At 43.5% G+C, this 21,864-nt stretch overlaps 1 protein-coding gene across 2 annotated transcripts in view; it reads left to right on the plus strand.

Moving 5' to 3' along the window:
• The window catches only part of cherp (calcium homeostasis endoplasmic reticulum protein), a 91,886-nt gene that overhangs the window by 39,179 nt on the left and 30,843 nt on the right, over positions 1 to 21,864 (plus strand). For both annotated transcript variants that reach the window (XM_078198065.1, XM_078198066.1), the window contains exons 7-12: positions 7,556 to 7,645; positions 9,700 to 9,964; positions 10,715 to 10,875; positions 14,089 to 14,518; positions 17,699 to 17,940; positions 21,046 to 21,179. In XM_078198065.1, coding sequence (XP_078054191.1) covers positions 7,556 to 7,645; positions 9,700 to 9,964; positions 10,715 to 10,875; positions 14,089 to 14,518; positions 17,699 to 17,940; positions 21,046 to 21,179 — 1,322 coding nt within the window. The remainder of the gene's footprint in view (positions 1 to 7,555; positions 7,646 to 9,699; positions 9,965 to 10,714; positions 10,876 to 14,088; positions 14,519 to 17,698; positions 17,941 to 21,045; positions 21,180 to 21,864) is intronic.

Here is a 21,864-nt window from a genome sequence, read left to right on the forward strand (position 1 = left end):
ACACACTTTTGAAAGCGTGCCATTGACCAGACGTCCCTTTGCCTTCCCACAGACTCCCTCAATTAACTTTTGAAAGTTTCTGCCTGATACCATCAAAATTGGCCTTGCCCCAATTTAGAATTTTAACTTTTGGGACAGATCTATCATTCTCCATAGCTACCTTAAAACTAATAGAATTATGGTCACTGGTCCCAAAGTGATCCCTCACTAACACTTCTGTCACCTGCCCTTTCTTATTTCCCAAGAGGAGGTCAAGTTTTGCCCCCTCTCTAGTCGGGCCATCCACATACTGAATGAGAAATTCCTCCTGAATACACTCAACAAATTTCTCTCCATCCAACCCCCTAATACTATGGCTGTCCCAGTCAATGTTGGGAAAATTAAAATCTCCGACTATTACGACCCTATTTTTCTTGGAGCTATCTGTAATCTTACATATTTGCTCCTCAATTTCCTGCTGACTATTTGGGGGCCCATAGTACAACCCTATCAAAGTGATTTCCCCCTTCTTATTTCTCAGTTCTACCCATATAGACTCAGTGGCCGAACCCTCGGATATACCTCCTCAGTACGGCCGTGATGCTTTCCCTAATCAAAAGTGCAACTCCCCCTCCTCGCTTACCTCCTGTTCTATCTTTCCTATAGAATCTGTACTCTGGAATATTAAGCTGCCAGTCCTGTCCCTCCCTTAGCCATGTTTCAGAGTATTAAAGTAGATATAATAAATCTATATAAATCCTTTATAAGGTCAAAGTTGAAATACTATGTACTGTTTAGCTCAATGGTATAGAAAGTCTGTTGTGACTTCACAGAGCTCATGGCATCAATTCACTGAGAACTACCGCAGAATCATAGAATCCCTACAGTGCAGAAAGAGGTCATTTGGCCCATCGAGCCTGCACTGGCAACAATCCCACCCTATCCCCGTAACCCCACATATTTACCCTGCTAATCCACCCCAAAACTAGGGTCAATTTAGCATGGCCAATCAACCTAAACCGCACATCTTTGGACTGTGGGAAGAAATCGGAGCACCCGGAAGAAACCCACCCAGACACGGGGAGAACGTGCAAACTCCACACAGACAGTGATCCAAGCTGGGAATCGAACCCAGGTCCCTGGGGCTGTGAGGCAGCAGTGCTAGCCACTGTGCCACCGTGCCGCCCAAACCTTGCATGGGGAAATATAGCTATGGAGAAAGATGTGAAAATTTGGGGCTAATTTGTTCATAAAGGAGATTATGGGGCCATATTATGTGAAGGAATGGGGCAACCTGGAAAAAAAACTGATTGTTCCCAGTGGTTGTGAGCATGTGAAGGAATGGGAAAGATTTAGATGTCTAGAATACTAGGATACAAAGCAGGAAAAGGACTTTATACACAGTGTTGTAAGGCTGTAAAATGCTGAACCAGAGTTAGAGATTAAAGCATAGACCGTGGCAACATTGAAGTAAGGATTAGAAAGGTGGTTGAAGGGAAGGGGAGTAAGATGATCTGAGAACAAATCAGGCAAATAAGATTAAGGCGACTGCTCATGTGGAGGATAAATGTCAATATATACTAGACTTATTGTATATAATTCCATGATTCTTGATGCTGTAGGCTGAGCCCTCCTGAAATGAACCGAGTTAAGTGAGAACGGACAGGATGGAGATAATGATGTCTGTGTTAAAGTTTGGGAATGAGTAGAAGCGGCACGGTAGCACAGTGGTTAGCACTGCTGCTTCACAGCTCCAGGGTCCCGGGTTCGATTCCTGGCTCGGGTCACTGTCTGTGTGGAGTTTGCACATTCTCCTCGTGTCTGCGTGGGTTTCCTCCGGGTGCTCCGGTTTCCTCCCACAGTCCAAAGATGTGCAGGTTAGGTTGATTGGCCAGGTTATAAATTGCCCCTTAGAGTCCTGGGATGCGTAGGTTAGAGGGATTAGCGGGTAAATATGTGGGGGTAGGGCCTGGGTGGGATTGTGGTTGGTGCAGACTCGATGGGCCGAATGGCCTCCTTCTGCACTGTAGGGTTTCTATGAGAAGCCAAATGCAATAGTCATGCTTGAGCAGAACCTGTTCCCTCATCCCCTCTCCCAACAAGTAGTTGTAGGAGTCATTGACTAGTTTGGAAATAGGTCGTGCATCTTTCCCACCAGCTGTGAGGAAGAAGGCTGGGTATCAAAAAAAGCGGGAGTGGTTTCAGGAAATTAGGGAAAACTTGATCCTTTCCTCCCCAACCCTCCAGAAACAAATATATGGGGTGGAAATGGGTGGGGAGAGAATGGAAAAAAAAAAGACATTATGCCATCACTGTATACCGTCACTGTGCCATAGAGTGGAAACGGAGTGATGACTACATGGCCTGAGTGCGATAAGGAATGAATGCTAATCTTTTGATGCAGAGGGGGTAGAGGTGCTGCTTTTTAGATCTTTCCTTTTAGTCTCCTATGACTGAATATTCAAAAGCATTGATTAGGTGAACAGGTAATTGATTGGCGAGTTTTAAGATTTCATCCTTCTAAATAGGAGTTGTAATTCAAACCAATACTAGTGAAATATTAGCATTAAATGTAGAACTTAACTTGTTATAAACTTGAAACCCATTTAACTAGATAAAACACAAAGACGGCTGGGCAGATGATGTGTTGCGGCTGTGGGCGCTGGTAAAATGTAGGAACCCAAAGATAAAAGTTGAGACAAAAGTTAGTTGATGTAGGTAAAGACAAGCTGAGTGGGTCAGAGAGTTTAATGGTAATAGTGCATCAGAGAGTAAGATCCATACAGGGAATAGTAATAAAAGAAATTGAAATCACTTTATCTGAATGTCCACAATTAGATAGATGAACAGAGATAGAGGGTTTAGATCTAATCAACATTACAGAGATATGGTTACAAGGTGACCAAGGTTGGGAAATAAATATTCCAGTGTATTACAACATTTCAAAAGTCAGAATGGAAAGGGAAGACGGGTGGCCCTGATAATGAGGGATAATGACGTGGAGATGCCGGCGTTGGACTGGGGTAAACACAGTAAGAGTTTCAACAACACAAGGTTCAAGTCCAACAGGTTTATTTGGTAGCAAATGCCATTAGGAGTATCGAGTATAAAAGTTGGAGTGCTATGGTAAGGTTATATAAGGCATTGGTGAGGCCGAATTTGGAGTATTGTGTACAGTTTTGGTCACCTAGTTACAGGAAGGATGTAAATAAGATTGAAAGAGTGCAGAGAAGGTTCACAAGGATGTTGCCGGGACTTGAGAAGCTGAATTACAGAGAGAGATTGAATAGGTTGGGACTTTATTCCCTGGAGCGTAGAAGATTGAGGGGAGATTTGATAGAGGTGTATAAGATTTTGATGGGTATAGATAGAGTGAATGCAAGCAGGCTTTTTCCGCTGAGGCTAGGGGAGAAAAAAACCAGAGGGCATGGGTTAAGGGTGAAAGGAGAAAAGTTTAAAGGGAATATTAGGGGGGGCTTCTTCACGCAGAGAGTGGTGGGAGTGTGGAATGAGCTGCCAGATAAAGTGGTAAATGCGGGGTCACTTTTAACATTTAAGAAAAACTTGGACGGGTTCATGGATGAGAGGGGTGTGGAGGGATATGGTCCAAGTGCAGGTCAGTGGGACTAGGCATAAAATGGTTCGGCACAGACAAGAAGGGCCAAAAGGCCTGTTTCTGAGCTGTAATTTTCTATGGTTCTATTAGCTTTCTGAGTGCTGCTCCTTTGTCAGATATCACCATTCGTCCATCTGACGAAGGAGCAGCACTCCGAAAGCTAATGGCATTTGCTACCAAATAAACCTGTTGGACTTTAACCAGGTGTTGTTAAAACTCTTAATGAGGGATAATAACAGCGCACTAGTGATACTACATTTGGAGTGCTGTGTACAGTTCTGATCTCATTTAAGAAATGATGTAAATGCATTAGAAGCAGTTCAGAGAAGGTTTACTGGGCTAATATCTGGAATGGGCGGGGTTGCCTTATAAGGAAAGGTTAGGAGAGATTGAGTTTGTATCCTCTAGAGTTTAGAAGAATAAGAGGCAACTTGATTGATACCTTTAAGATTCTGAGGGTTGTCAACGGTGAATGTGGACAGGATATTTTCTCTTGTTGGAGAATCTAGAACTAGTGTTTCACTGTTTAAAAATAAGGGGTGACTCATTTAAGATGGAGATAGGAAAAATGTTTTCTCTCAGGGTTGTGAGTCCCTCAAAAAAACAGTGGAAGCAGAATCTTTGAATATTTTTAAGACAGAATTAGATAGATTCTTGATTAAGAAGGGGTGAAAGGTTATTGAGGGTATGTGGGGATATGGGGCTGAGGTTACAATCAGATCAGCCGTGATCTTATTGAATGGCGGAGTAGGTTGGAGGGGCTGAGTGGCCTACTCTTATTCTGAATTCATATGTTCGTGTAAGGATCTTGACTCAGAAAATCAGGAAGTAGAATCAGTACGGGTGGAGATTAGGAGTAGCAAGGGTCAGAAAACGCTGGTGGGGGTAGTTTGTAGGCTCTCCACCAGCAATTATACAATTGGACAGAACACTAAACAATAAATTATTGGAGCTTGTAACCAAGGCAATATAATAGTTGTGCAGGACTTTACCTTCATATGGACTGGACCAATCAAATTGGTAAAGGTGGTATGAAAGTTGTATTTGTAGAATGTTTTTGTATTGGTTTCCTAGAGAAATATGTTATGGAACAGATGTGGGATTAGGCTACCTTAGATCTCGTCTTGTGCAGTGAGGCAGGGTTAATTAGTAACATCATAGTAAAAGATTCACTGGAAAATAGTGATCATAATACAATTGAATTCCACATTAAGTTTGAAAATGACATGCTCCAATCCCAAACAGGAATCTTAAACTTAAACAAAGTCAGTTACATAATGGACATAGGTTTAAGGTGCGTGGGGAAAAGTTTAGAGGAGATGTGCAAAGCAGGTTTTTTACACGGATGGTGGTGAATGTCTGGAATGCGCTGCCCGGGGAGCTGGTGGGAGCAGGTGCGATAGCGGTATTTAAGGGGCAACTAGTCAGACACGTGAATAGGATGGGAATGGGTTTTCTCCGGGTGCTCCGGTTTCCTCCCACACTCCAAAGATGTGCGGGTTAGGTTGATTGGCCATGCTAAAATTGCCCCTTAGTGTCCTGAGATGCGTAGGTTAGAGGGATTAGTGGGTAAAAAATTTAGGGATATGGGGGTAGGGCCTGAGTAGGATTGTGGTCGGTGCAGACTCAATAGGCCGAATGGCCTCTTTCTGTACTGTAGGGTTCCTATGATTCTATGATACGTAAGTGCACGTCTCTAAGTGCATGCAGTTTTGGTTTAGGCAGGCATCATGATTGGCGCAGGCTTGGAGGGCTGAAGGGCCTGTTCCTGTGCTGTACTGTTCTTTATTCTTATGAGGAATTAGTTGGCTATGATTGATTAGACCAAAATATGTGGTGCTAAATGATCATTGGGCCACATTTAAAGAAACAATTCAACAGGTTCAATAAAAATACATTGGAAAACAAGATCCATCCATCCATGGCTCGTTCTGGAGATTAAATATAGTATTAGATTAAAAGAGGCTTATAATGTTGCAAAGAATAATAGTCTGAGGATTGGAAGCGTTTTAGAAACCAGCAAATAGTCACTAAAAACTTGATAAGAGAAAAAATTGAATACGCAACAGGAATAAAAAATTTTTTTAAAAGATTGCAAGAACATTTGCAAGTATATAAAAGGGAGAGTAGCTATTGGTTCCTTAGAACCTGAGAGAGGAAAGATCAGCATGGGAAATGAGGAAATAGCAGACATTGAATAGGAATTTTGTGCCAGTCTTCATTAATATACTCGCAATAGAAGGTAGCCTACGGACTAATAAAATGGAGGAAATCGAGATAATTAATATCAGCAGAGATTAAGGGACCAACAGCCAGTAAATTCCTAGGACCTGATGGCCTATGTCTCAGAATTCTAAAAAAGGGAAGCTGTAGAGATAACTGATGCGCTGGCTATGATTTTCCAAGATTCCTTAGATTCTGAAACGATCCCAGCAGATAGGAATACCAACAGTAAAACAGAACAACAATTTATACTGCATGAGAAGAGAGTGCTGATTAGTTGGCAAGTGAACTCTGGTACAGCTATTGCTAGGGAGAATACAACAGGGAACTTTGATGACCAAGCCTTTGTTCGAATTCGAATCGGGAGAAAAACGTTCTGCCTATCACACGTTTGGGGAATGTGGTAAATGAATTTCAGTGCCAGTGTGATGCCAGGTTTGTGGGGCATCTGTCCCAATGACTAGCAAAACATATCAAACTGCATAAAACGGAAAATGCTGGAAAAGCTCAACAAGATCCCTGTGTTTCTCTCCCCACCATCTGTGGGGAGAGAAACACAGTTAACATTTTGGAACCATTGACCTTTCCACAGATTCTGCTGTATATTTCCAGCATTTTTGTTTTTATTATACACCCTGTACATTGTACCTGTAATCCAATGACACTAACTTTGATTGTCAGACAGGCACCAACACTGTAGAGTGAAGAGGCAACCCTGCACTTTATTACAGGGCACATGGCGGGGTCATAGACCAGCAAGCAACAAAGTCAGTAATAAGACAAAGCCACAATCCTTTGAGATTCTGGGGGCGATTCTCCCATCGCACTGCGCTGCTTTTTTAGCGCAGCGGGCCGGAGACTTGAGCGGAGGCCGTATCGCGGGCTCCTTGCTAGATGAGGAGTGAGTCACTCCAGCGGGGTTTTGTGTAGCTCCCTACTTACGGGGAGCTGGTGGCTGACCCCGCTGGAGTGAAGGGAGGGGGGCAATCAAGGCCCCCCAGAGGGTTGGGTGCCAGGGGGTAGGGTGCCCCTGGGTATTGCCACCTTGGCGGTGCCAGACTGGGCCCCATGGCACTGCTTAAGGGGTATCTTGGCACTGCCCACCAGGCATTGGGCGGTGCCAAGGTGTGGGGCCTCTGGGGGCAATCGGTGGAGGGGTCCCGCTGCCACTCTGCAGTCAGTATTGGTGGGGGAGGGGGGGGGAGGCCAGTGATCGGGGATGGCCATTGGGGTGGGGCAGCAGAGGAGGGTTGGCATTGCGGGGCTGGGGGGGTGGGGGGATCAGGGCTGAGCCCAGGCATGTTTCGGGGGCCAGTGATCGGGCCATAGGAGGATTGCAGGACCAATGATGCGGGGTTGCGGGGCTGGCCAGCGATTAAGCTGTCCAGCAATCGGGAGGCCAGCGGATGGGCCATTGCGCATGCGCCCACCTCAGTGCTGACAGATCGGCGCGTGCACAGTGGCTCGCTCGGCGCTGTGCTGTCGGTCTCTCCAGCGGGAGTAGGCCCAGCTTTCTGATTTTTGCTAGTGCACTTTGCAGTGCACAGTATGGAAGATTCATTTTGAGACTCCCGCTGAAAAAACCAGTGGATTTACTGCAGTCTTTACGCAAATTTGACACTTGGAACGTTTTGGGAGAATCTGTTTTTTGTTACCTAGCTTGATGTATATTCCAAAAGATTGACTTCCATTATCATCAGCTCCTAACACAACATTGTTTTTATTAATTTTTCACAGCTGTTGCAACTGTGGGAGAAGAATGGTTATTTTGATGAGTCCATTATTCAGCAGTTACAAAGCCCAGCTCTTGGACTTGGACAATACCAGGTTAGTAACGTGTGTCCTGTATTAACCTCTTGCTAGGGAAATAGTAACAAGTGGTGATCACAAATGTAGACAGCTCAGTGGTTAGGTTTAACACAGTTGACATCCTCACATTTAAAGAAGATTCGGGCTAGGCATTCAGGCTTGTGGATCACCACATGTCATTAAATCCCAAGTTCGTTTAGGCAAAAAGTCTCAGGCCTGTTTCCAACTGGTTTATGGCAGTGATTATAAATATAAAGCGTCGCAAAACATAGCAGTGCAGACTGGGTGGTGCAGTATGCATTTGTGTTAGGAATGGGTTAAGCACAGTAAGAAGTCTCACAACACCAGGTTAAAGTCCAACAGGTTTATTTGGTAGCAAATACCATAAGCTTTCGGAGCGCTGCCCCTTCGTCAGATGGAGTGAAAATCTGTTCTCCAACAGTGCACAGAGACACAGAAATCAAGTTACAGAATACTAATTAGAATGCAAATCTCTACAGCCAGCCAGGTCTTAAAGGTACAGATAATGTGGGTGGAGGGAACATTAAACACAGGTTAAAGAGATGTGTATTGTCTCCAGACAGAACAGCTATTAAGATTCTGCAAGATCAGGGGGAAAGCTGTGGGGGTTACTGATAATGTGACATAAATCCAACATCCCGGTTTAGGCCGTCCTCATGTGTGCAGAACTTGGCTATCAGTTTCTGCTCAGCGACTCTGCGCTGTCGTGTGTCGTGAAGGCCGCCTTGGAGAACTCCAATTAAGTGCTAATATGATGTCAATTATTCAGTAAAGTCACTGAAATATAAAGGGTTACAGGTGGCACTGGGTGTTGATGGAGAATTGTATGTGGAGTTGGATCAAAGAAATAAAGGTAGTTTACGAAGAAACAGAACTTGTGTCTCCTTTACTAAATGACAACCTAGAAGCTCAAACAGTGTGCACTGTCCTTTCATATCTGTGACCTGTGCTACAAGTCAGTATTGATCAATGAGATGAAAACAGATTTGAATAATTTTGTGGATATTGGCCCATGGAATTGACAGTAAGAAGTTTAACAACACCAGGTTAAAGTCCAACAGGTTTATTTGGTAGCAAAAGCCAGTGTGGCTTTTGCTACCAAATAAACCTGTTGGACTTTAACCTGGTGTTGTTAAACTTCTTACTGTGTTTACCCCAGTCCAACGCCGGCATCTCCACACCATGGAATTGAAGCAGCCCAAATTTGGCACTAATTATCGGTCTAAGGTAGAGAGTTCGCAATGTGAGGAATTGAAAATTGGATGGTGATGCAGTGGATGGCACTGGTCTAAGGTCAGGGCATCTTTTTTAGGCTGTGACAACTTAAATCTGCATTTGACCATGCTGGACTTGGTTTGGGAATATGTGATATTGTAATTGGGTGATGAGTATTGGACGCCTTTTCTAACACAACTGCACTGTTAGTAACTTAAACGTCTAGGATTTAGGACTGTGGCATCAAGTAAACAGACTTTATGGCCAAATATTTCAAAATTTCTAGACAGAAAGAAAATGTTTGCCGTTGTATTGCTTCTTTCGTGACCTCACAACATCCCAAAGCTATTTTCGGCTAATGAAGTATTTTTGAAGTGTAGGTCACTGTTGTAATGGAGGCAAATGCAGCAGCAGCAATCAATTTGTGTACAGTCTCCCAGCAAATGAGATAACTGACCAGATCACCCGTTACTGCAGATCCTGGAAATCCAAAATAATAACAAAGTGCTGGAAAAACTCAGCAGTTCTGGCACTCTGAAAGACGTGCTGGTTGTGCGCATTGACCCGAACAGGCGCCGGACTGTGACAACTAGGGAAATTTCACAGTAACTTCATTGCAGTGTTAATATTAGCCTTACTTGTGACTAATAAGTAAACTTTTTAAAAAATATCTGTGGAGAGGGAAACAGTTAACATTTCAATCCCCTTCAGAATTGAGGCCCTTAAACTTCATACCCAAGCCTCCACTTCATTTTACCAGCATTTTCACTTTTACATTGGTCTTGTCTCCTCCACTCATGTTCCTGAATTTAATTAGATTTTTTTGCTTCCGACAGGCCTCTCTCATCACGGAGTTTGCAGCTGTGGTTCAGCCTATTCAAATGGCATTCCAGCAACAGATCCAAACCCTGAAGGCCCAGCACCAAGAGTTTGTGGACAGTCTCACCAAGCATCAACACCAGCCACCCCAGCCACCACCGCAGCCTCAGCCCCAACCCCAGCCACAACCTCAGCCACTACGGGAACCCGAGGCTCCACCACCACACATCCCAATTCCTCAGAGCCAGGATCTGCCTGCTCTCTCACCAACAGAGTCACCAGGTGAAGCAATGGTAGAAATGGAGCAGTGTTGAGGCATTAATGAACTAGAGAGCTGTATGCAAAGAAAACCTCATTCTTTTATTTCCTTGTATCTTCTAAGTAAAACTTTATACCTGTTCAAAGAATCGAGCATTAGGCTGCTGACTTTTAATGCTGAAGAGATTTTTCAGAATGAGAGCGGCCCAAGAAGAGTCCCTCTCGGTGAACAAAGCCCCTGTGCTCTGAATTGTGATATGGAGCTGCCATTGAGTCTCTCACCTGGAATAAGAGAATAATTGAAACAAGCTGCATTCTTTATAAACACAGTTAATGTGAAGGCAAGATGTTGTGTTTCTCTTGTTTGATAGTGGAAGTTTAGAAAACACACTCAGCCGATTGGAGAGCTCACATTTGACTTTCTAAACCCATAGTGTAAAGTTACACTTCCATCATAGTCTTAATTATTAAACTTAAAAGGTTCATATGCTCCATGTTGAAGTCCTATAGAGCAAGGTCGCTGTGTCTGTAACCACAGTTATCCTTTCATAGCAGTAGGTGTGTCCTGCAAGACTGCTTATAGTGAGAGACTGCCTGATGGCCTGTGGACAATGTGGCTGCCACAACTTGAGTTGAATAGCTAGAATCTTAGCAGTAGCTCTTGTCTTTATTATTTTGTAACATGGAACTCAGTCTGAGCTTGACAGTCAGAGTTTGTATTTGCTGTTGCTGTTGAGAGGAATCCACTTTTTAAATCTACTGACTGTGTTACAGATGAGGCCAAGCCACCACATCCCCTCCCCGAAAACGTGTCAAGTGGAGGGCAGGAGCCCAGTCCAGCTGGACAACGAGGGCCTGGGCAGCATGAGCACTCCTCTTCTAAGCCGCCGTGGTTTGAACGCCCTGCGATGCCACTCTGGGGCCAGCAGCAACAGGTACTGGTTCAGGTTTGGGGAATATTTTCAGCACTGAACAAGGTGTGTGTGTATGGAGCTGATGAACCAACACGGGAGTCACAAGCGACTTTCCTTACAAGGAAACAAGCAGGAGCCTGGAATGAGGGAGATGCAGTTTAATTTCTGTTTAGGAAGGACTTAATAGAATAGTAATAAATATTTACTGCATAGATAAATAAAGCACACTTACTCTTCAGAATCCACTGAATCCAGAATATTTAAGGGATTATATTGGACACATGTTGGATACCATTCTTTTAATTATACGGACGAGACATTTTCAGTTATGTAGATTTGCTATGCATATTTTACTTTCTTACGCAAGGGATGTACAGTTTTAAATATATAGGTCCAACTGTATATTTTCTCCCTTATCTTGTTCTTACTTTACTGGATTCTTCCTGACCTTCCTCCCAGCTTGTGGTCCCTGAATCCATTGAAGTGTCACCGAGATTGGGAGGCCAAAACATCATGGATCCAACCTGCTTTCACTTTAACTTGCTGCGTCTTTAAATATTACCAAGGAAACTGTACATGATACTATCTTGCTACGGCAGTGCTCTGAAAAAAGAGAGACACAAATGACATGCTGTTAGTGTACAGTGTGAGCTGCCTTGTATCTCCTGTGCCATTCAACTAATGAAGTGCTGGTTTTGAGAATACTTGCCTATTGATGGGTTCTGACAGTTCCACAGATTCTGCATATGTGAAATAGGAGAAATCTTATGAAGCACACTTTCTAGTTAGTTAAGTTACATGTCCTACCTGTGTGTACAGACCAGTTGGGATTTCTTATTTTAAAATCATCATTTGTGAAGTGATCTTGCCGATAATTTAGACATACTTCCTGCAACAAGTGCCTCTGTTCCTGTAAGTGAAGTAACTGTTCTGTCTGGAGACAATACACATCTCTTTAACCTGTGTTGAATGCTCCCTCCACCCACATTATCTGTACCTTTAAGACCTGGCTGGCTGTAGAGATTTGCATTCTAATTAGTATTCTGTAACTTGATTTCTGTGTCTGTGCACTGTTGGAGAACAGATATCCACCCCATCTGACGAAGGAGCTGTGCTCCGAAAGCTTATGGTATTTGCTACCAAATAAACCTGTTGGACTTTAACCTGGTGTTGTGAGACTTCTTACTGTGCTTACCCCAGTCCAACGCCGGCATCTCCACATCATGCCTATAAGTGACACCAGCCAATCTATTGTCCTTTGTCATTGTTCTGCATTTTCTTTAGTGAAGACACCTTTTGAGAGTCTGCTTGCATTCTTCAGCATTGCTTGATTGTATAAAAGTGACCAGTGTCTTGTATTTTAATGACAGTCGCAGTAACCTAATTACATAAGTGGAGTCCTAGTGAGGACAGGGCCAGACTTAACAGTGACATTTCTCCCTCCCTGAGTGACTGATAAACCCATTGCCATGACCGAGGCTTATTCCAACCTAATGACAAAGTTCTAAAGGTTGTCACTCACCCATGGAATCAAATCCCAGCAAAGAAGAGAAGAAAATTGGATAGAAATTGGGAAGAATCAAGTCTGGAAGTGAAAAGTTAAACTTTGTTAACAGCTGTGTTTGTTTACACTGTCTCAGTAAATCATAACCAGTTGCTAAAGTAATTGAATCTTGGTAGCTGCTTCAGTTTCTGGTTTCAAGGATGGGCCAGATATCGGTAACAGTATTGCTTCACAGTTTGGAATTTTTCAACAATTATTTATGCTGATTCTGTGCTGCCAGAGGCAGGCTAAATATACCTGTGATGGCTAATGCACTGGTGTCCAAAGAACCCGAAAGAGTTCCTGAAGCAATAGTTTTTTTTGTATATTGAAATGTTTTATTATCATGATGCATGTGTAAGCAGGTTTCAACAGATAGCACTGCTCGGCAGAAGGCATGTTCAATTAATTGCCCTTTTAACATGCTAGAAAGGAACCATAGAATTGTTACTGTGCAAAAAGAGTCCATGTCTGCCAGAAAAAAAAACTAGCCGCTCATTTTAATCCTATTTTCCAGCACCTGGTCCGGATCCTTGCTGGTTACAATACTTGCAGATGCAGATCCAAGTGCCTTTTAAATGACTTGAGCATTTCAGCCTCAACCACTAATTTAGGCAGTGAATTCCAGATGCCCACCACCCTCTGGGTCAAAAAGGTTTTCCTTATGGCCCCTCTAATTCTTCTGCCAAATCACCTTAAACCTAGACCCCCTAGTAATTGACTCTCAGCTGGAGGAAATAGGTTTTTCTGGTCTACCCTGTCTACGCCCCTCATAATTTTGTACGCCTCAATTAGGTCACCCTAACCCATCCCTCTTCATAGTTGAAATTTTCAACCCCGGGCAACATTCTTGTAAATCTTCTCCTGCACTCTCTCCAGAGCAATTATGTCCTTCCTGTAATGTGACCAGAATTGTACGCAAAATTCCAACTGTGGCCTAACCATCATTTTATATAGTCCATCATTACACCCCTGCTTTTGTATTCAATACCTCTCCCAGTAAAGAAAAGCATTCCATATGCTTTCTTAACCACCTTGTCCACCTGTCCTGTCACCTTCAAGGAGTTGTGGACATGCACTCCAAGGCCTCTCATTTCCTCAGCCCTTCTCCGTGTCTTCCTGTTTGCTGAGTATTCCCTTGTTTTGTTTGCGTTCCCCAAATGCGTTACCTCACACTTTTCCAGATTGAATTGCATCTGCCACTTCCCTGTCCACTCAGCCAAACCATCAATATCATTCTGGAGTGGACAGCTATCTTCTTCACTAACAACTACGCTGCCAATTTTTGTGTCATCTGCAAAATTCCCAATCATGCCACACACATTTTAAGTCTAAATCATTAATATATACAGCAAAAAACAGCATGAGACTTCTTACTGTGCCACCCCAGTCCAATGTCGGCATCTCCACATCATGGCACCTTATGAGGAAAGGTTAAACAGGTTGAGATTCTACTCATTGGAATTTAGAAGACTTGGATCTCATCGTTGCCATGGTGTGACTTGCTTCAGTTTTCATCAAGTCTGTATAGTTGTTTTTTAAAAAAGAGAGTCGACGGGCATGGCTAACTGCAGTTTAAACCATGCTGGCAAAATGTTCAGTTAACAGTTTCTAACCTGTGCTGTAGATTCTTTTGTAATTTAAATATTTCATGTAATCTGAGCACATCTTTCTCTTTTTACCACTACCAGTTTGACCAGGGCTTTAATGCTCCACATCAAGGACCCCCTCATTGCCAGCCCTGGAATAACAATCACGAAGGGATGTGGAATGACCAGCGCGAGCAAAATTGGAACAACCAACGAGATGCCCCATGGAACAACCAGCATGAACCATCCTGGAATAATCAGTTTGAACCTCCATGGAACAACCAGCATGAGCCACCCTGGGGGGGCCAGCGGGACCCACCGTTCAGAATGCAGCGACCCCCCCACTTCCGCCAGCAGCCCCCATTCCCGCCACACCAGCAGCACCCGCCATTTAACCAGCCTCCGCACCCCCACAATTTCAATCGCATTCCTCCGCGGTTCATGCAGGATGACTTCCCTCCCCGACATCACTTCGATCGTCCTCCTTATCCTCCTCATCATTTTGATTATCAACAGGGAGACTTTCCACCAGGTAAACAATCCCCAGCAACCTGTTCATTGATAACATTGTGTAGTTCAGTTCTTAGTGAACAGTTTTTAATCCTTTCGTATTATTGCAACTTTAAGCTGATTTCAGATACTTATTTTCTATCAAAGGTCATTTCTTTTCCCAAATGCTGATAAGCAGATAAAGAAAGACTTGCATTTATACAATTCCTTTTACAATCTCAGGATGTCCCAAAGTACTTTGCAGGCTTTAACAGTACAAAAATAACACAAGGAGCAAGAGTAGGCCATTTGGCCCTTCAAACCTGCTGTGCCTTTCTGTAAGATCATGGCTACTCTATTTGTGGTCTCAACGCTTTCCTATCTGAACCCCTTAACACCCTGGTCTGTCAAAAATCTAACCCTTTGTTGAATAAATTCAGTAACCCAGCCTCCACTGCTTCCCAGGTAAGAGAATTCAACAAACTAATAATGCTCTGACAGAAAGAACCTTCCCCCCCCCACACTCTTGCAGTTTGATAGTCTCAGTCTGTATGAAGATTAAAGTTCCCACAATAATTACATTGCCTTTGTTACAAGCTTCAATAATTTCTTGTTTAATGCTCTGTCCACCAGTATAACTACTGTTAGAGGGCTGATCAGCTATTTCCATCAGTGTTTTCTGTCTCCTGCTATTCCTAATTTCCACCCATATTGATTCTACTTCTGAAGCCAGGTACTTTCTCACTATTGTCGTTATGCCATTTTTTTACTATCAAGGCCACTCCTTCTTTGCCATTCTCTTTGTCTTCCCTAAATATTGTGTACCTTCCCACTCTTGATCCCCTTGGTGATCATGTCTGTGTAATGGCAATTCGATCTAAATCATGTGTCTCTATTTGTGCGAGTAGTTCACCTATATTATTGTGGATGCAATAAAGGCCAAATGGCCTACTCTGTTTCTATGTTTTGCACATTCAAATAAAGAACATAAAGGGTGGCACGGTAGCACAGTGGTTAGCACTGCTGCTTCACAGCCCCAGGGACCTGGGTTCGATTCCCGGCTTGGGTCACTGTCTGTGTGGAGTTTGCACATTCTCCTCGTGTCGGTGTGGGTTTCCTCCGGGTGCTCCGGTTTCCTCCCACAGTCCAAAGATGTGCGGGTTAGGTTGATTGGCCATGCTAAAATTGCCCCTTAGTGTTCTTAGCAGGTAAATATGTAGGGATATGGGAGTAGGGCCTGGGTGGGATTGTGGTCAGTGCAGACTCGATGGGCCAAATGGCCTCTTTCTGCACTGTAGGGTTTCTATGATTTCATTTCTATATAAAGTTTTTTGCTTTTATTCTTTGCAACATCCTTATTCGCCAATGTCCAAATTTTATTAAACTCTGTCTCATCTGACTCATTCTGCTTGTCTTCACCCACATTGCCCTACTGTTCTGATGCCTCAACCTTTCTCCTTAGATTTCTAAATCTCCCCCCCACTATGTTAGTTTAAAGTCCTGCCAACAGTCCCAGTTATATGATTAGCCAGGACATTTGTCCCAGCTCAGTTCAAGTGAACCTCATCCCAACAGAACAACTCGCTCTCCCCTGAGTCCTGATGCCAGTGAAACAAAGCCCCTTCTTCTCACATCACTCTTTGAGCCACATGTTAGATTCTCTAGTCTGCTTGATCCAATGGCAATTTGCACGTGGCTCAGGTAACAACCCAAAGATGATGTTCTTTGTTTTAATTTGGTTCCTAACTCCTCAGATTCTTTTAGCAGAACATCATTCCTGGTTCAACCCATGTTGTTGGTCCTCATGTGGACCATGACAACTGGATCCTCCCCTTCCCACTTCAGACATGAGATGTACTTAATCCTGGCACCAAGCCTCTGCTAATTTATGGGCTCTCTCTCTCTGTCAACCCATGCTGAATTCTGGGTGCTGTCTCGTGGTCTCGCTCTCCCCTGCAACACCCCCGCTTTATATGCTGTCTCTCTCTCCCAACTCCTGCTGCTTTATGTGCTCTCTGTCTCTCTTTTCTCCCTCCCCCCGCCAAACTCCCTCTGCTCTATGTGCTCTCTCTCTCTTTCTCTCATGTTCGCTCCCCAAACTCCCTCTGCTCTACGGACTCTCTCTCTGCCAACTCTTGCTGCTTTATGCGCTCTCACTCTCTCAAACTCCCTCTGCTTTATGCACGCCCTGTCTCTTTCCCCGAGCTCCCTCTGCTTTATGGGGTCCTTGTGTTGAAATGTAGGAAATCTAGTAAATAAACAGCAATATGTGACTGAAAGCCTGTTTTACTGATGTTATTTGGGGGTAAATATTGTCCAGGACATCAAGAAGATGTAGTGCCATGATATATATTTTGTATCCATTTGAAAGGACAAATGAGGCCTTGGTTAATGCCTCACCCAGCAGCCCTCTGTGTTGTACTGTCTGTGTTGTACTGTCTGTGTTGCACTGGGCTGTCAGCCTAGATTTTGTGTCCAAGATTGTGGAGTCGGACTTGAATGTACAGCTTTCTAACTCAGCAAGAATGTTACCAGTGCACCATGTCAACACTAATGATAATAATGCAGACGGTATTGCACAGAAGATTCTAGTTCAGACCCTTGTCTTGACTGACATTTGCATTCCAGTTTTCCTGTTGAATTACAGACCCTGGGGAAACCTAATGCCACACCTCATAAAGTGCAGCTGCTAAAGGAATGGCAGTGTGCTATCTATGACTGGGTCAATCAGTTCCTGATTAAGGGGGAGAATTGAGGCTGACAAAAAGGAGAGAGATGAGAGTCTGGTGAAGTCAGTTAGATGCTGCATTTAGGAGAAGTGTAGCCTTGTTCTAGATGGGCAGAATAGCCTTTTTCATTCATAATTGTCTTGTGAATTGCATATATAATCCACAAAGTTGGTTTTATTTCCACATTTTTGTACTTAACTGTGACCCACCAGTGGTTGCAATGTGATCCTTTCTATCTGCCAACTAACGTTTTTGAGATCACAACTTGTAGTTGGATCCAAAATTCACAATAAAAATGCTGACATTTCTTTATACACTACAATTGATTGAGCCTCCTGTAAAAGTCTGCTTCAACATCTTGGTGCTTTATCATGTCGAGGTCAGGTGGTACTTGTGTTGGTATGCACAAGGCTGGTACATTAATATAATAAAAAGACTGAACCTGGTGCAGAGCTTTAACTGAAATGCCTGTATGATGTATGTATGTATTCCAGATATGGGCCCTCCTCACCATCCTCCACATCGATTGCCGCCACCAGGAATGGGAGAACCTCCTCCATGGGGTGGACCTCAGCATCCCGATTTTGCTGGTCCTCCTCCAGGGTTTAACGGACAGCCTCCACATATCAGACGGCAAGGACCTCCTCCACCTCAGATCAGCCCGGATGACCCCAGTCTGGTACCCAATGTGCCATATTTTGATCTCCCAGCAGGATTAATGGCACCACTGGTGAAGGTAAGCAGCCAATCACTGCCCAAACTGTTGGCTGAACAATAACTTGCATTAAAATAGCACCTTTAACACAGGAAAGTGTCAAAGGCACTTCACAAGAGCATTATTGGACACACAGCCTACAAGATATTGGGATGCACGTGTGGAGCGAGAAAAAGAGTTCACATTTTGTGTCCAGTATGATTCTTCAGAACTGTTCCAAAGAAGTCATATTGGACTCAAAACATTGGCTAGAATTCTCCGGTCTCGCATGCCCTGCTGCCGCTGCCAGCGAGATCAGAGAATTTGATGCTCGGCCAAATCTCGGTTCGCTGCAACTGGACCAGAAAATCCAGCTGCAGGCAAGGTCGGAGCATTCCAGCCATTAACTCTTTCTCCCTTCACAGGTGCTGCCAGATCTGTTGAGCTTTTCCAGGGCTTTTTGTTTTTATTTCGGATTTCCAGCACCCACAGTATTTTGCTTTTGAGATATTGGGAAGGGTGACTGTATTTTTGGTCAAAGAGGTAGATTTCAAATAGCATCTTGAAGCAGAAGAGAGAGGCAAAAATGTTTAGAGAGGTAATTCCATAACTTGAGTCTCAGGTGACTGAAGAAATGGCTACCAGTGGTTGGGTGAAGAGAGGATAACAAATGGCCAAATTTGGTGGGATGTAGAGTTCTAGGATGGTTGCACAGTTGTGACTTTACAGAGATGGAGAGGTTGATGCCGTGACTGATTTAAAATGCTAAATTGATGGACTGGGAAAACCAATGGAGATTGACGAGAATATCATTGATCTGGTGTGGAATAGGATAAGGGCAGATGAGTTCCAAGTTGTGAGAGAGTGGAAGTTGGGAAGCTGTTAGCGGGGTTCCCCGGAGGCCGAAACCTCAGCCAATACAAAGACTCAGGAAAGCCAGTGTCCCAATTTAAAGATGTATCTTTTATTTGACCACGGATCTCAAGGAGAGATTATTGAAAAGTCCTAGGCCTCTCTAGACAAAGAGCAGCCTGACCTCTCCAATAACTCTGACGTACAAAGCTTAGGATAGATCAATTATAGATTCCTCTTATCAAATTCTCCTGCCTTGCATTAGCTTTGAACCAATCATCTTCAATATCATTAATAACACCTGTCACATTCTTTAGCCAATTGCATTTTACCCTCTGACATAGTGGGATTTCATTGGTCTGTAAATTCCGGATGCTTCCTTCCCCTATTGCTGACTCTACTTCCTCTACTGCTTAGCAACCTCAGACGCTGAGCTACAAAAGTCAAAATTTATATTCCCACCAGTCCTCTCCATGTCACCGGCCAAAACAGACTAATGCACGTTCTCATGCCTGAGAAGGCACAGTCTTATCTAGATAGTGAATTAATCCTATTCATGAAGCTGCCTTGAGAATTCTTCTGTTATCGTCCTGCTGATACAAACTTGCACATTCTGTGGTTCCATTGTTTCCTAAGAATGTGGTTGTCTGTTTGTCCCCGTACCATCAGGCTTTGCAGCAACCTGCTCTTGGCTAAGGTGCGCAATTGCTTTATAAAATACTGTTAATACATTTAAAATATCAAAATACGTGTTTAAATCATAATCACTTGTTTTAAATCTCTTACTGCATTCACATGTGCAAACTGTTCCCTTGTTAGCTTATAAGTCTGATTTAGAGTCATTTAACTCAATTGGTTCTGTCGATTTCTTAAATGTTTAATGGTTTGAAATTTTCTCTAACCTACTGGGATTTTCTTTCCCAACAGACGTCAACCTGGAGATGGTTGAAATAGTCGAGTCAGTTGATAACAATGAGTGTTTCAGTAGTGGATGAGTTGAGGGAGGGTGGAAATTGCTGAAAGTACAGAGGTGGAAGTAGGCAACCTGGTTAATGGAGGTGCCAAGGGGTCAGAGCTAAACCTGGGGTGAGATGTGAAGCTGAGGTTACATTCTGTTTAGTTGTAGAACCATTATGGCAGAGAAGGTGGCCAATAGGCCCATCAAGTACATGCCGGCTCTCTGCAGGACAATCCAGTCAGTCAAGTTCCCGCGCTCTACCTTTGTAAACCTGCAAGTTTATTTTCCTCAGGCACCCATCCAATTTCCTGTTGGAATCATTACCATTTCCTGGATTTAAAAATAAATTCTTTCACGCATCCACAATCCACCCGGCCCCAATATCTCTTGCCCAAGAGTTTACATTTGTTTCAGCCAATGCTTTGTTCAAGCTGAGATGGTGGTTTATGAGGGGGCGAATCAGTGGCACTGGACCTGTAATTGTGGTGAGGGCTGAAGACAATGACTTTGGTCTTTCCCATGTTGAATTGTGGAAAATTGCTGCTTATCCAGGACTGGGTGTCAGACAAAAGCCTGACAACACGGGCATTAAAGACCGAGGGAGGGAGCACTGCGATGGTTCTGGATTTTGTCAGCATGAATGTGGAACTTTATGTCATATCTTTAGATGATCACAACAAGGACCAGCATGTAGAATCTTTTCGTTCTGCCGATGGCAAGCCCCCGCTATGGGTTTCCCAGAGGCAGGGGGGATTCAATGGTAAATTCCCCCCGCCCCCCCCCCCCGCAAATACACCAGAGGGGGAGAGAGGGGGTATGGAGAATTCCGCCCTCCCCCAGTGTCATTGGCTGAAGGATAAATATTGGTCAGAACACTGGGAAAACTTCCCAGCTTTGCTTTGTACCTGTGACAATACAGCATTCCCTCAGTCCTGCACTAAAGTGACAGTCTAGTTTATGTGCTTAGTCTACAGGAATTTGCCCAGATTAATAGGGCTGTGGTACGAGTATTGAAGTTATTTATAATAATGTGCACTGAGATGTAGTTTAGTCTCGTAGTTCATATACAATTTACAACTGGCAGTGAACCATCACTGACTTTTTGTCATCAAAACCCAAACTGTGAAGTGGACATTTATAGTCCAGCTATCCATTAGAAGTCATTTTTTAAAAGGTAGATTAAAATGGTCTCATTAAAACTTTGGTAGCAAGATCCATTATCAGATATTTTGCTCCCTCCATTTTAAAAAAAAATACACAAATATCAAACTAACAAGCAACTTGCTAAATATGATCGGTAAACCAACTGCTGATTGCTTGTTCTTATTTTCAAATAGCTGGAAGATTATGACTACAAGGCTCTGGAGCCTAAAGATATGCGTCTTCCACCCCCAATGCCGCCAAACGAGAGGTTGCTTGCTGCAGTTGAGGCATTTTACAGCCCTCCGTCTCATGACAGACCAAGAAACAGGTAGGCCTTGCAAAGTCTACATATAGATATTTAGCTACTTTCTATGTCTGGTGAGATATGTTTGCTATTTACCATAGTGATCAGGCACTGGAGTCAATGAAATTAGCAGTCTGCTTGCATAGACCATAATGCCACAGAGACACTATTGTGTAATTGCTATATACCTATGTTTATGCTGCAAACAAGCCTCCTCCCATCAATTTGTAACCCTCATCACCTCTAATCCCTTTCCCCCTCTAATACTTCTAGCTTTCCCCTCGAATGTCATTCTAACCGTTCTCCAGGTAAAGAAGATCCTCAATTTCTTATTGGTCTGTTAGTGACTATCTTACATTTATTACCCCTAATTTTGGACTTTCCCCTAAAGTGGGAACAATTTCTGGCCTTTCATGTTCATATATTTCATCAATGTATCAGTTCACCCCCTCAGTCCTTTCAATTCTGTAAAAATGAATGTCTCTTAAAATACCAGTGAATCTTTTTTGTACCATCTCCAGTGCCTTTAACATTTCATAACATGGAGACCAGAACTGTGCACTTGAGACTTGAGGATTTGAGACTAGGGAGAGATTAACCATGATCTGGTTGAGTGGCGGAGCAGGCTTCAAGGGCTGAATTTTCCTACTTCTGCTCCTGGTTCCTATGTTCCTACTTTTAAGTGTGGTCTAACCATAGTTCTATATAA

The sequence above is a fragment of the Mustelus asterias genome, chromosome 26 (genome assembly GCF_964213995.1).
Source record: "Mustelus asterias chromosome 26, sMusAst1.hap1.1, whole genome shotgun sequence".
Taxonomy (NCBI): Eukaryota; Metazoa; Chordata; class Chondrichthyes; order Carcharhiniformes; family Triakidae; genus Mustelus; species Mustelus asterias.